Source organism: Girardinichthys multiradiatus, chromosome 4 (assembly GCF_021462225.1).
Source record: "Girardinichthys multiradiatus isolate DD_20200921_A chromosome 4, DD_fGirMul_XY1, whole genome shotgun sequence".
NCBI classification, from domain to species: domain Eukaryota; kingdom Metazoa; phylum Chordata; class Actinopteri; order Cyprinodontiformes; family Goodeidae; genus Girardinichthys; species Girardinichthys multiradiatus.
The window spans coordinates 29,706,743-29,721,965 of NC_061797.1; the positions used below are offsets into that span (position 1 = coordinate 29,706,743).

The following is a 15,223-nucleotide window of genomic DNA, read 5'->3' on the forward strand; positions in this document are numbered from 1 at the left end:
AAATCAAATCATCATTTGAAAACTGCATTTTGTCTTTACTCGGCTGGGTCATTCTTGTCTTTTATAAATATATGTTAGGCTTTTATTTTTAAGGCAGCAGGAAATACGTACCGCAAAACGTGGCACTATCGCAAAGCACATAATTTAAACACAAACTTTACGTCACAAATCAAACCTCGACAACATTCACTAACACATTTTTATCGTATGTAAAAATATCTGTCATCAATAGTCACCACGTTTTACGTCTGTAAGGAAGTGCTTCCGGTAGCGGCTTTTGCATAAAAAAGTTTTGCTCGGAACTACGTAGATTCTCGTATTCAGGGAACAGTCAAGGTACGTGTGTTTTTTTCATAAAGTTTTATTCCTAGAGGTTTATCGGTAACATCACTAAACAATTTCAAAGAGAATACACAGGAAACCCGAACGAGCTTTTATTTTTAAGAAATATCTTCCGCCTGTTGGCGCCGTGCCGCTAATTCAAATCGCAGGAGGTTCCTCCTGCTGTTTGTATTATAGTTCTGTGCAGCAAGATGGATTCTGAGGAAAGTCCAGAAGGAGAGACCCTTGGTCCTATGCTAAAGCCAAGATTACAGAGGATGTCCAGGAGCCTGAACCTACTGACCAAGAGGTTTGTTAGGCTGCTGCAGGAGTCCAAGCACGGAGAGCTGGACCTCAGACACGTACGTTGAACATTGAACGCGACACGCCCCACGTTTAAGCAAAATCTGTGTTGAAAGTCGTATTTAACTTACTTTACTTCTTTATTTTTGTCTAAATTAGCTTACTAGTCTTGTATATGTAATATATAACTTGCAATTTAAGTCCAAGTCTAAACGTTCACATCCTCGTAAATTTAATCAAACAAGGTTAGTGATTTCTAAGGCAAGGCAAGTTTATTTATGTAGCACATTTCAGCAGTAAGACAATTTGCTTTACATGATGAAAAAAGTACATTGCAGTGACAAAACCCCCCATAAAAAGACATTGCAGTGGCATGATAAAGGAAAGTTATAAAAGTAAAGTTGAACCACAGACTAAAATCAATGAATGCACTTGATGCTTTTAGGCCCATATTTTCACAACATAAAATCAAACGTTTCTCCCTGGGGAGGAGGCAACTCATTATGGGTCTCGATAATGGAGGAACATTCCCATTTAGAACTGGTCCACGTCTGAACCAAAAGTCAGAGACTTCCTGGTGCTCTGTACCTTCCTCCTAACTTCTCCCAGGAGAGCCCAGCTCAGCCATGGTCTGTCGAGTGAACTGCTTCTTACTCTTCTCTCTGTCGCAAAATCCAAATCAACCTTTATCCCCAGTAGAAACTTTTATTAATGCATTTTTGCAATTTTTTGGAAGTTTTTTTTCCAGATTAGTGGAGCATAAGAACTGAATTCTGCTTTTCCATGTTTGGTTCTGGGGATGCAGAGTGGACTTGAACTTGAGGACCTGAGTGGTCTGGTTCATACAACAGCAATAAATCTTTCAGGTATTTTGGTGGTAAGCCATTCAGTGACTTACAAACTGACAGAAGTATTTAAAGTCTATTCTCGTAGATACAGGGAGCCAGTTTAAGGACTATAAAACTGTGGTGATGTGCTCTACTTTCTTAGTTTTAGTGAAGGTGCGGGCAACAGCGCTCTGGATCACCTGCAGCTAGGTAGACCTGAGAAGACACTGTTGCAGTAATCAGTTTGACTGAAGATAAGTACATGGATGAGTTTTTTCAAGATCCTGCTAGGATATTAGTCTTTTAATCCTGGAAACATTCTTCAGGTAATAGAAGGCCAACTTAGTGATTGTCTGTATGTGCCTCTGAAGGTTTAGGTCTAAGTCCATCACTACACCCAGATTTTGGGCCTGATCTGTGGTTTCTAGCTGTAGTAACTTGACCACTCCTTCTTTGGTCCAAAAGCAATGACTACAGTTTTTTTTTTTTATTCAACTGAAGAAAATTATGGCTCATACCCTCATTGATTTGTTTTATGCATCAACCTAACGCTTGAATAAGTTCATAGTCACCTGGTGACACTGTAATATAGAGCTGTGTGTCATCTGCATAGTTATGGTAACTTGTTGTCTGTTATGATTGAAACTAGGGGGAGCATGTTGACATTGAATAGGATGGGTCCCAGGATGGCACCTTGGGGAACCCCACATGCGATTTTTGTCAACTCAGATGTAAAGTTAAGTATTGACACAAAAAAAGTCCCGTTCTTCAAGTAAGACTCAAGCCAACCAAGTGCTTTACCAGAAAGACCGACCAAGTTCTCCAGTGTTGAATGCTGCGCTGAGGTCTAATAATTCCAGCACTGTGGTTCTTCCAGTCTGCATTTATGTCACTGAACATCTTCACAAGGGCAGTCTTGGTACTGTGGTGGGCAGTACCAAGACCTGACTGGAAGGTGTCAAAGCGGCTGGTCATTTTTAAGAAGGTATTTAACTGTTGAAACACAGCTTTTTCAATAACCTTACTGATAAATGGGAGATTTGAGATGGCTCTGTAATTCTACATTACCAGTAGCAACATTAAATATAGTTCCATATTTAAAGTTTGCCCATTGTAGAAGTATTTGCCATGAATGTATATCAGACTTTATAAAATGACCATAAAGGACCTAGAAATTTGGAAAGGTGCCCACGTCAAAATGTGTAGGAACCGGTGCTCAAAAGCTTTTTGCTACATGTAGCTGGAAAATAATCTTTAATGTACAGTTTCTTCCATTCACAGGCATTCAGGGCTCTGGCTGTTAAACAGATAAGACGGATCTACGATATCACAAATGTGCTGGAGGGCATCGGTCTTATTGTGAAAATATCAAAGTGCCATGTAAAATGGGTGTAAGTTTTTACCTCTTTGTTTTTATCCCTGTGTTAGGGGGGTGGATTGCAAAGCAGAACAGAATCTAAGATATTTACTCATGTGCTTTTTGATTTACAAGAGGGACACCTCATGATAAAAGACTCATAAAGCTGAAGTCTGAGCTGGAGGACTTGAGGTGCAAGGAATTTATGCTGGACCGGCAGAGGATCTTGGCTGAAGAGAGCATCAGGAACCATACTGAAGACTGCAAGAAATATCCTTTTTATAGCAGTTTATACATAAACATGATGATTTGCTTTTAATTTTAGACCGTATTCGCTGCTTCGGGGATATAGTAGGCAGAAAATAAAATTGTTTTTGTTTAAAATTTTCTACAAGATGCTAAAACCTTTGATAGCGCAGTGATCAGATTCAGACCAATTATGGGTTTTATTTCCATGTTGCACTTATGCTGAACTATATCTCTCCTCGATATTTCTTAACGCCCATGAACTCTGACCTATGTGACCAATGAAGATATCTGCAACTGCTTCAGTGGTGAGACTTTTTTCATAGCTCTTTTCTGTTTCTAGGGAAATATTTTTCTCAGTACATGACAGTATTATGAAGTTATGCAAGAGAAATGTCATCATTTGTAAGGTAACACAGTATGCACATTATAAATAAGAGTTATATTAAAACATACAATAAGTAACACTAAGATGAAACATGGTTTGAAGTACAAAAGTGTGAGATTTACACTCTGTATTCACAGCAGTAATCCAAAGAAAGTGTGATAACTTTGTGTCGCTCAGCTGATGTCCAGTGTACAGCAACAGTTAGGGGAAGGGGAAACACTACTCTATGCTGCAGGAGTTAACTAGCCTACGCTTTTCTATGTGGCAGCCTGACACCTCTGTATTGTAGTGTGCAAGGATTAGAAACAACAGATTGCTTTTGCAAGATGTTGCCTAAGCAAAACCCGAAAAGATTTTTAGGATGTTGCATCTCTTGGATTCAACTTTTGAGGCCGCAAAGATTCAAAGGCAGGTCTATTTTTTTTATTTCTTTATATATATAATAATATACCAAACTCCAGCCTTTTTATGCTTTTCTATAACTCGATTGCTCTTAAGTTGCAGAAGTTAATCTAAATTCAAGGTTATAACAAATTGAATCCTTAAAAAGCTCCTCTGATTTTGACACATATTCTTAAGTACTAGAAAATGTACAACAAGATAATTATGCGTTTTGAAAATCTAAACAGTTTTTTTATGGCTTGAAATTGAATAAAAGTCATCACAATTATCTGATTTCCCTTCAGGTCACATTCTTTTGGCAGTGCAAGCACCACCAGGCACCCAGCTAGATGTTCCCATTCCCAAAGCTGTAAGTTCTGCTTCATTAGGAGTCTTTAATGCTTCCTCTGTCCTTGGTGCCTTTCATTCAGATGAGATAATGCAGTGTAGTGTGTATGTATTGTCCTGCAGGTCCAGAACTGCCCGGCAAAGTATCAGATCTATCTGAAAAGCATCAGAGGGCCTATAGATGTCGTCCTTCTTAACAAGAGAACTGATAGCTCTGCTCCCGTTGTACTTCCAGTCCCACCACCTGAAGAAATCTTGCAGTGTGCCAAGTCAGCCATGTCTGTGTCAGAAAACAAAGATAGATTCTGTGAGGCCTCAGCTTTGATCACAAAAAGCACTAAATCTGACTGGGAAGCTGAGCAGGACGTGCAGCCACTTCAAGAACCGTCTTTTCTAAACGCTAACCTCAACATGACAGATGAGTTTGCTTGTGAGTATTAATACTGCCTTGCAAAAGTACTCATTCACCTGGAAACATTTCATATTTGGTCACTAGCTAAAACTTCACTATATGTCATAGGCATTTTTTTTAACAGATCAACACAAAGCAGTGCATTGCCATATAAACATGGTTTGAGCTATTTTACAAATAGAAATATAAAAAACACTGTTCGCTTTACTTCATAGAACCACCTTTAACTGCAATTACAAATGCATATCGTCTCTAACTGTTTTGCACATGTTGGGACTGACATTTTTCCCAATTCTTCTTTGCAAAATGGCTCAAGCTCAGTTAAACTTAAAGGAAAGGATCAGTGTACAGCAATTTTTGTTGGGGAGACTTTGACTGGGCCATTTAGGCATATGAGGTGACTTCATCCTCCTGGAAGGTGAACTGCAGCCCCAGCCCCAAGTCTTTTGTAGCCTCTAACAGGTTTTTGTTTAGCATTGCCCTGTATTTACCTCCAGTCATCTTCCCATGACTCTGCAGATGAACAGCATCCCCATGGCACGGCGATACCACCCCCTCATTTTACAGTGGGGATGGTGTATTGAGGATGATATACATTGTTAATTTTCCTCCACTCATATACTGTAGCATTTTACATGTAGGCGATCTGACCAGACCAGCTTCCTGTGTCGCTTACATGGCTTGTGGCAAACTGCAAACAGGACATCCAAATAATTTCTTTAAACCGTGGTTTTCTTCTTGCTACTCTTCCATAAAGGCCAGGTTTGAGGAGTTGCCTATTCAACAGATGCTCGGATCTGAGCCCTCAGCAGCCTCCCCTTAGAGTTGTCATGACTTGGTTGCTTCTCCAATTAATGCCCTTATTTTCCATCCTTTTAGTGTGGGTGGATGGCCATGTCTTTGGTATGTTGGCAGTTGCTACATAGTCTATTCTATTTTTTTTATGATGGTTTTAATAGAGCATTTTGAGATATTTAAAGCTTGGAATAGTGTTTTCTATCCTAATCCTGCTTTAGACTTCTTCACAGCTTTATCAGTAAACTGTCTGCAGTGTTCCTTGATCTTTACGATTCTGTTTGTTTGCTAATGTCTCTGACACCTTCACAGACCAGCTAGATTTATGCTGAGATTAAACTACACACAAGTGACCATTATTTACAAATACCTGACCACAGAAAGCAGTTATTTAACCTAGGATTTATTTAGGGCTATCAAGTGAAGGTGAGAGATTTGCATTTGTTAAAAATGCAAATGCAAAGGTAGGCCCTGCTGCTTCCCTTCATTACTTATACTGAAAATTTATTGATTAAAGTTATTCTGGTTCACTATAATTTAACATCCCGTTTCTCTTTTTTAGAAGGAATAAATGCAGATCTGATCACCCAGTTAATACCCTCAAAAGGTAATTGCACTGTAGTCTTTCTTTATGTCTGTGTTGCTTGGATATTGATCTTTGTGCTAATCACATTTACTTCTGTCTCAGGGTTCACTCCGGTCATCCACCTGTCTACATCCCCACCTAAGGCGTAAAGATCACTAAAATCAGGATGAGAGTGTCCTGTTTGATATCAGTTTGTACAGTTTTTGGCTATCAACTCCTCTATTTCTTCATAAGTAATGTTTTTGTGATGTATGTTTTTTATATAATTGTTTTTAATAAAAATAAAGGTTGAATTTCAGAAACTGTCTTAAATCAGTTTTAAAAGCTTGCACTGAAACAGATTTCTGCAGTGTGCATTATGCTGCAGAAGCATCGGAGCTCCGACAGTCTCAACAGAAATGAACCTTCACATCATCTACAGAACGGTTTGAATTACAGAGTGCATTCAGTAAAGCCGTGCTTGTGTTGCTTTAAATGACAAGCAGCATACACTGTGGAGCTTCTTAAACAGTTACATTAAAAGCTTAACATCTGTCTTTTACCATCAAAACTAACTGATGGGAGTGTCTGTCTGCTGGGGTGTGCATGTTCATAGACTTCAGAATTATGGAGGTTTAAAGGTGCCAGAATTCAATAAATGGCTGTATCAACAAATGATTAATTAAATGTGACAAATATTAACTGGTTGGAAACATTAACATAATTTATTAAGTATATAAATAATTGTCAGTATCAAAAATATTCATAAAATGCATAATCACTCTCTCACTAGTTATTTCATGTATGCTGCAGTACATCATGAATTTATTCTGAAATGCAATAACTTTAAATAAATAAAAAATAAATATTTGAAAGACATATGAAACACTTCTCTGTCTGTGCATACATAATATCAACGAAAGTCCTCTATTTTTGATACATCGTCAGCCTACCTATAAGCTTCATTTAAAATGTCTATCAGCGTTAGTTGGTCAGCATAACAAATGTAAACGCAGCAATTTTATAGCCACTTGTCTCCCACAAGGCGCGGTTTTAATCATTACAAAGACGAAACATGAACAAAAGCTAAAAGCTATACAGAAGCGTCAGAAATACTTGCGTACCCCATAAATTACGCAAGTACTGGCTACTTCCGCCTTCCCTGCGTTACTATAGAAACGTTAGTTTAGCCCGTTGGACCTAAAACTGACGACCTGCTGTTGTTTTATCTTTGAAAATAACCCAGAAAGCAGTTCTCCGTCATCATTATCAACTCCGCGCGAATTATGGTAAACAATTTGTTATTAAGAATGTGTTAATTACTTTAATTACCTGACGTTTATGTGTTTGTAAGTTATTGGAAACAGCAACGGCTTTCTCTGACAAAGCTAGGTGTTAAGATAATGAACGCTTTTAACGTAGAAACGGAGTTGGAAAAGTTGGACTTTACTTCACTCCCCTTTTGTTTTCCAGCCGCCCAAAAAGAAAGAGACAAGTAAAAAGCCGGAAACTGCAAGGACCCCTACTCTGATAAATGGTCTCACCAAGGAGGAGATGTCCAAAGAGCAGGTTACATTTCAGAGTATAGGCTGTTAACATCTGTCTGTCTCTTTTATGATAAAAGGAAAGCTCTCAGTCTTTAAATCCTATGGTTTTACACATAACTACTTGCAAAATTAGTCACAACCCTTTTGAACTGTTTTCACATTTTGTTCTATAACAATCACAAACTTGGATCCTCTTCTTGCTGGAGGGGGGAGCTCGCACTAGCTGGCAGCACTACTCTTCCCTTCCAATGTTTCTTCTCTGTCCCTACGGAATAGAGGTTTCATGATGCTACCACCACCTTCTTCTACTCATTTGCTTTATCCTCTTCATGGCACGTGGTAAACAGCAAAGGGTAATTCTTTGGCTTTCTTTTGGTAATTCAACAATATTGCCACTCCTCCTTAAAGGCCAGATGAAGTATAAAATGTATAATTGTCCTGTCAATAAATGAACCCACCTGAGCTGTAGATCTCTGCAGTTCCCCCTGAGTTGCCATGGGCTTCTTTGGCTGCTTCTCTTCCCTGCTAGGTTAGCATAGGTTGATGGCCATGTCTTAGTAGGTTTGCAGTTATGCCATACTCTTCCCCTTTTTGGATGATGGATTAAACAGGTCACTGTGAGATCTTCAAAGATTTTCAATATTATCTTATACCCTAAGCCTGCTTTAAAATTCTCTACAACTTTATTCCTGGTCTGTCTGGAGTGTTTCCTGCTCTTCATAATGCTGTGTTCTCACTAATGACACCTTCACCTTTGTTTTAAGATGAAATTACACACAAGTAATTTCGAACTAGGTTACTTTTGTATGCAGTTGCTCGCAAAAACTTTATTTTTAGGTGTAAATGAGTTAACGGGGGTAAATACATATGCATGCCTCACCTTTAATGTTTTATTTGTAATAACATTTAAAAACCATGTTTAATTTTTCCTGTTTTACAGTTTTGCACTATTTTGTGTTGGTTTGTAACAAAAAATACAATAAAATACCTAATGTTTGTGGTCATAAGAATAATTTTTGTAATATCTAGGGCTTTTGGGGCTTACCCTTACCTTCTGTTTGACTTTTGTTTACTACATAATGACTCTTTCTGTCTGTCAGTGTAAACCTTTTGGTTTGGATTGTTTACACAAAAAATTCTGTTTTTCAGATGGAAGAGCACATTGTGAGACTTCGTGAAGAGCTGGAAAGAGAGAGGGAGGAGAGGAACTACTTCCAGCTGGAGAGAGATAAGATTAATTCATTTCGCAAAGTTACTGACAGAAAACTAGAGGTAGTTAAGGCTGAACTTAAAAACGTGGACAAGGCCATAGAAGATGACGAGGCGCATCACCAGCTAGAGATAAAGGTAACCTTAATGCTCAGATACTGCAGCTGCACAGTCGCAAATAGGGCTGGATTTAGTCTGAGTTCGTCCATAAAGACAAAAAGTGTTTTCCTATTTAGGTGTAAAGTCACCTGTATATAATGTATCTAAGTGTTGGAAAGTACAATTACATTATTATAACTGGAAGCCAATATTTGTTGGTTAATTTATTCCAAGTGCTTTACAATAGCTTTGCATAGAGTCATATATTATGGGGTTCCACTGCAGTAGATGGTCAAACTAATAAAGATGATAATGCCGAAGAGGCTGAAGCTCAATGTTGGAAGCGCCATAAAGACTGGAGATGGATGAATCCATCGGCCAGAGATCAAAACTGACAGTTTTCTCTTGATCTACTCTGATTAGCGATAGGAAGATTAAATAAGGATAAATCTGACTTTTCTGCTACCTCCTGTTTGAAAGAAGAACTCCCACCATTTTTTGGTCTTTAATAGCATCAAGCAGCAGCAAGCACTTTCACACACATTTTGGAATTCTAGAAACATGTGTTGAGTCATTATTGGAAATAATTTTGTAATTCCTTCATTTTCTGTTAGGTTGAAAACCTACTACATCTATCAAGGAACCTGGAGTACACATTTTCTCTTTTTTGTATGTTTTAGATCTTAGAAAGAATCTGATTTGATCTAAATTGGAATTGGCAGAAAACCGGAAATCGTTATTGGACAGAAAAGGCCCGATCAGTACATCTCTTGTACTTCTTTAGATTTGATCAGTTAGAAAGGGAGGCATGGGGAAACTGTGGTTCCATTGCAACTAATGTTGTCATCACAATATCCAACATTAATTATGCAATCCCATGATTTCCCAGTATCCTGCCTCACTAATGAATCTGATATCCTGAGTGTGCGCTTCACTTTATTAAGTTGCTTATCTTTACAATTAGAATCATTTGTGTATTGTGACTAACATATTTGTAATTCCCTGGGGTCTTTCTGCATGGAGTTTGCATGTTCTCCCCGTGCATGTGTGGGTTCTCACCGGGTACTCCGTCTTCCTCCCACAGTCCAAAGACATGCCTGTTAGGTTAATTGGTCTCTCTAAATTGCCCTTAGTGTGTTCATGGTTGTTTGTGTGTTGCCCTGCGATGGACTGGCAACCTGTCCAGGGTGTACCCCGCCTCTCGCCCATAGGCTGCTGGAGATAGGCACCAGCTCCCCACGACCCACTATGGAATAAGCAGTAGAAAATGACTGACTGGCTGGCTTTGTAATTCCTATTAAAAACTGCTTATTTTACAGTAATGTGAATTGTTTTAATGTTTACATTTAAAACTCAACCCATCCTTTGTATAGAGTACTGTATGTCTCAACTGTGATAAAAATATATTGTATAAAGATTTCCTTTATATATTTTAGCTAACTGTTTGCTAACATGATTTTGAGAATGCAACACAAATATACAAGACAGTTCCAGGTTCAGAGATCGGTAAACTTGATCGCATGAGAAACCGAAACCAAATATGGTTTCTGTCGAGTAATGCGGTGAAAAGAGTTGGCTTTTCGCTATCAGAAATTTTCTTCCCTCTGATGGTAATTTGTGAGTGAAAACAATATCCTGGTTGAAAATAAGTTTTTTTATTCTGTACTATATAAAAGTGCTTAATCTGCCTAAGAAGGTGTTTTTTTATCCCACATAATTTATAGTACATTTCAAATGTAAAAAATTGATACATTTTCTATTTTGTATAGTGTCATTTACTATTTACCCTTCCAGGTCTTTAAACAGAAGATGAAGCACCTCTTATGTGAACATCAGAACACAATTGCTGAGCTGAAAGCAGATCATTTAACCTCGGCTGAGGTGCGTGAGAAAAACCAGCATGAACTGGAGGCAGAGCTGTGTGAGAAAAAGCTGACCATCCTGGCTGACATGCAGGAATTTAACAATGAAGACATTTTCAGACAACTTAAGTTGGTTCGTACTACAGAGAATGACTTTAAACCACACCAGTGCTGCTGCACGCTTTACTCATTTACAGTTGTCACATACAGTTGGTTTAATGCACTGGAGTGCTTTGTTTTTCCTCAAACAGAAACATGAAGAAAACATGGCTGCAGCTAAGGACAAATGGGAGAGGGTGCTGGCAGGTGAGCAACTAATTTACTACATCTCATCATTTCAGCAATTTACTGAGCTACATTTTTGGTCCCTGTTTAATTAGAAACTGCGGCCAAAAATAAGGCAGAGATACAACAGCTGCAAAAAGAGCAGGACAACATGACGAAAAGTGTGATCTGTGAGAAAGAGCTGCTCTGGAAGAGCCACATCGGCATTCTTAAAGAAGACGCAAAGAAAGCCTTAAGTGACGCAAAGGAATTTGAAATTAGGATGGAACAAGACAACGCAACACAGAAAAAAGTTGTTATGGTATGTGTGTAGAAATACAACTGCGAGCAAGCTGATCTTTGTTGCTTCAATCAGGCCAACAGCGGCTCACTGATGAACCATTTTTCAGTGTCGATGAACTGAATAAAATTGATTTTTTTGTTTTTGATTTAATGTAACGCTGTCATTCAATAACGATTTAAGAAAAAATCTGACTTTGTAACTTGCACGTTTTATTACTTAATGATTGTTTTTTTTTATATTGCTCAGTTGTGTTTAACCTTGACGTGTCTCTTTTGTCTGGTATTTTCTGTATTTTTTTCCCCCACATTTCTGTTTTTGTCATCCTAGGACAGCAGTTCTAAAAAGAGGAAGAAACTGGAAAAGATGCAAGAGGCCTTGTATGCAATTTTGAAGGAAAATAACCGATTAGCTAAGCTTGTTGCAGAAGCCACGGGTGAACTTAGCCATCTTGAAAAAAGAGCAAAATTGTTCTCCAAGACAAAGGTTATGTTGATGCTTTTTGTAAATATTTAATTATTTGCATGTTTAGTGTTGCTGCTATGAGTGTCACTTTAATGATTTTTTAAGTATAATTTGTTACAATGTTTTTGACAGGGTCCTATCAGTAATCCTAATAAAAAGCCACTGAAAGACTTGAAGAAAGACCATGATGAATTAGAACAGAAATTCAGTAAGGTACAGCTTTTTAAGATTTTGCTGTCCAATTGTAAACTGCATTCAAATGACTTAGGCTCATTTTAATCTTTGTGTAGCTTCAGATCGAGATGGATGAACTGCATTCGTCCGTCCCTCAGAAAATTTGTAGTGTGCAGAAACAAGCCGATCTGTCGCTCAGGCCTCTGGAGGATGAGCTGCAGGCTCTGACAGACCGTCTGGAGAAGATCCAGGCTCAGCTTTACGCCGTGCTCTCAGGCCCCAGCGTGGACCAAACCGCTGTTGCTGAGCTCACTTCCAAAGTCGAGGTACTCTTGTAGAGTTTCACATTTGTGGTCACCCTTTTGAGTTCTCTGTGAATATATTTAGGTGCATAACCAAAACACATTTGCTTATAGAAAGATCTGGAGGCCAGAAATTCTGCCATCAAGAATCTAAAGTGTAACAGATGTCAGATTTCCCAGGTCAGTCACTCGTTTACCAGGGAAAATGAAGGCCGTGCATTGTTAAAGCTGTTGTATGAAACATGGAGGATCTTTTTACTTGTGTTTTGATTTTTATCAGTACATTACAAACAAAACATGGACGTTCTTCACTCATGTAGACAAATGTGTGTTCTGCAGGCTCGCTGTGCCATACAGCTGAAGGCAGCACGAAGAGCTTGTAAGTGAGAGAAGGATTTTTTTGGAAAGCACAGCACAGATTGTGGAAAAAGAATCACATGCTCCAACTTTGCATGTTCATTAATAAATAAAATCTAAGTTAAGCAGTTGAATCCAGCAAATGAGCGGAGAACAACCAGGCAGCTTATACAGGGGAGAGTGAGCAGAAGCAGCATGGAGAACAAGTGAGAGTAAGCAGGTGAAAAACAGCTGAGGACAATGAGTGGCAGATGGCCGCTCACACTGAGCCTGGTTCTGCTGGAGGTTTCTTCCTGTTAAAAGGGAGTTTTTCCTCTCCACTGTCACTACATGCATGCTCAGTATGAGGGATTGCTACAAAGTCAACACCAGTGACTGTCCACTGTCTCTACATGCTCATCCAGGAGGAGTGAATGCTGTAAGTCTCTGACTCGATGCAATCTGCTGGGTTTCCTTAGATAGAAAAACTTTTTATCCAATTTGAATAAATAACTGAATCTGACTGCACTGTTCAATGATTAGGATTAATTGGAATGTATGTACCTGACTGTTGTGAAGTGCCTTGAGACAACATGTGTTGTGAATTGGCGCTGTATAAATAAACTGAATTGAATTGAATTGAGGGCTGAGTGGACTGAGGGAGAAGAATAAATGAGATTCTTAGTCGGGAGAAAACATAGAACAACTAACAGGCGAATCATGACACCAACACTGATGATTACAAGCCTTTATTTCTGTTAATTATGATGATTTTCCATTTACAACTAATAACATGACATTTACATCCGGCCAATAAAATAATGCATTTTAATACAGAAATGTGGTCTTAATAAAACACGTTTAATACCTGCTTAAAGGTTGTTACAGGTTTCATTAAATCTGACAAATGGGCCTCATCAGAACGACTGTTGTAATTTATTGAATATGTCTGTCGACACGTCATGGTGTATCTAAAAGGCTGTCTTAAAAGAAATGTTATCAACAGATGGAATATATAACTGAGTTAAGTACAATTATGAGAATTTCTTTTATTAAGTCCTTGTAATATTTAATGTTTTGCTAAATAGTTTGTGGAGACAAATGTTCTGTTGAGTGTTTGTGTATTTGTGAGAATTTTTGAGTTGATATAATAAAGCTGCTTTTGCAAAAGTTTAAATGTACTGTTTTTTAACCCACACCCCATACATTTGATGTGAGATTTTAATGAAATACAATAGAACAGTGGAACTCATTTCAGATTTTGTTTTCTGACATGAGAAATCTCAGACCTGCTGCTGCTTTAAAACATTTATGGGATCAAGTTTCAAAACCTCATGAAACTAGAAACAATTTGAGAAAGATTTGAGCTCCTGTCTTTTTAAAAAGATGAAAACCAATCTGTTACAGTGATAACAACTAACAGGAATTCAACCAGTCTTAACTAATGAGGTTTTTTATTTGTTACATATACTGGGAAAATGTGTTTGCCCCCTAATAGATTTCTTCTGGTTGTGCTTTTTTTGTCACACCACAAAGAACCCAGAAAGACATCTAAAGCGCCACAGGGCTCCCTTGCTTCAGTTAAGGTTACTGTCCATGATTCAATAATAAGAACGACCTTTGCAGAAATGGCCTCTATGAGAGACTTCCAAGGTGAAAACTACTGCTGAGTCACATTTACCAAAAAATGGCACAACCAGTTATTACGTTTTGGGAAGAAATGACTTCTTTATAAATGGTAAGGTTGGTTTGGATAGATTTGTTTCCTTTAATAAAATAAATTATTGTTTGAAAACTGCTTTGTGTACTTATTCTGGTTATCTTTGTGTGATATTCAAACTTGTTTGTTGTGGATCTGAAAATTTGAAGTGTGACAAAAGCAGAAGAAATCTTTTCACCAGCTGTTTTCCACACTGCCACGACAGACTTTCCAGGAGAGAGAGGAGGAAGGTATAGGACGGATTCAGTTTCTCATTGACTATTCCCATGGTGAATCGAGACCAGCCGCACTGAGTGATTGCTGTTCCCTGTAGCATCAATAATATAGGTGGAAGTTATTGTCCCTGCGCAGGCCGCAGTATCACAGAGCTGAAGCAGGTGGAGGGAGGGGGTGGTCCTTTCACCCAGCCCTCTTGGGTTTCAGAGCCCGCAGACACTGCTTTGACTCTGGGGAGCCTGCTCCTGTGCCCCTGCACAAGGCTCAATTGTACGTTTGTCTGACTGAGGTACAGAAGAGTCTAAACAGTGATAGGCCGCACAGTCCTGCTGACCAGGCCCCTTCTGTAACACTACACCCCCAGCAAACCCAGTGTCACCAGATGAGTCCCAGCTCAATAGGGGATCAGTCACCGGGAGACACTGGACAGTTTGAGAACAGGATAGATACCCTGGGTGTGATTAATATGATCCAGATTTTCACCTTGTTTACACACAGAGCTGAGAGCTGTGACCTTCCTGTAACATCAAAACGCAACAGAATATCGAGAACAGTCGAATAAACTGCTTCCAAGCAGTTTTAGGGGCTATACATACTGAGCTTTCATCTGTAAAATGTTTTTTTAAAAGCAACAAAATCTGACATTTGAGGCCTCAAATAAACAGCCGCGCACCTCAAACATCTAAAATACAGAGCAGCAGTGGTCACTTCACTGGTGGGAGGGGTGCCAGAGGGAGAGTGAAAGGCAGAGAAAGTCAGAGCGATAGTGAAATAGAGACCTACTC

At 38.7% G+C, this 15,223-nt stretch overlaps 2 protein-coding genes across 3 annotated transcripts; both read left to right on the forward strand.

Moving 5' to 3' along the window:
• The first annotated feature begins 131 nt into the window (after positions 1-131).
• On the forward strand, positions 132-4,612 carry LOC124866620 (transcription factor E2F4-like). The gene is made up of 7 exons (XM_047362498.1): positions 132-336; positions 492-683; positions 2,733-2,842; positions 2,944-3,078; positions 3,319-3,362; positions 4,129-4,193; positions 4,274-4,612. Exons 2-7 carry the CDS (start codon positions 534-536, stop codon positions 4,610-4,612), a joined length of 843 nt encoding a protein of 280 aa, XP_047218454.1. The 5' UTR covers positions 132-336; positions 492-533.
• Positions 4,613-5,935: 1,323 nt separating this feature from the next.
• LOC124867577 (dynein regulatory complex subunit 4-like) lies at positions 5,936-12,892 on the forward strand. Of its 2 annotated transcripts, XM_047364095.1 has the most exons (12): positions 5,936-5,985; positions 6,067-7,232; positions 7,417-7,512; positions 8,640-8,837; positions 10,593-10,793; positions 10,912-10,966; positions 11,041-11,246; positions 11,556-11,711; positions 11,823-11,903; positions 11,981-12,190; positions 12,281-12,346; positions 12,506-12,892. In XM_047364095.1, the coding sequence occupies exons 2-12, from the start codon at positions 7,230-7,232 to the stop codon at positions 12,551-12,553; spliced, it is 1,320 nt and encodes a 439-aa protein (XP_047220051.1). In that variant the 5' UTR covers positions 5,936-5,985; positions 6,067-7,229; the 3' UTR covers positions 12,554-12,892. The 2 variants fall into 2 exon arrangements, with proteins under 2 accessions (XP_047220051.1, XP_047220052.1); XM_047364096.1 differs by lacking the exons at positions 5,936-5,985; positions 6,067-7,232; positions 7,417-7,512 and adding an exon at positions 7,539-7,843.
• Positions 12,893-15,223: the final 2,331 nt, after the last annotated feature.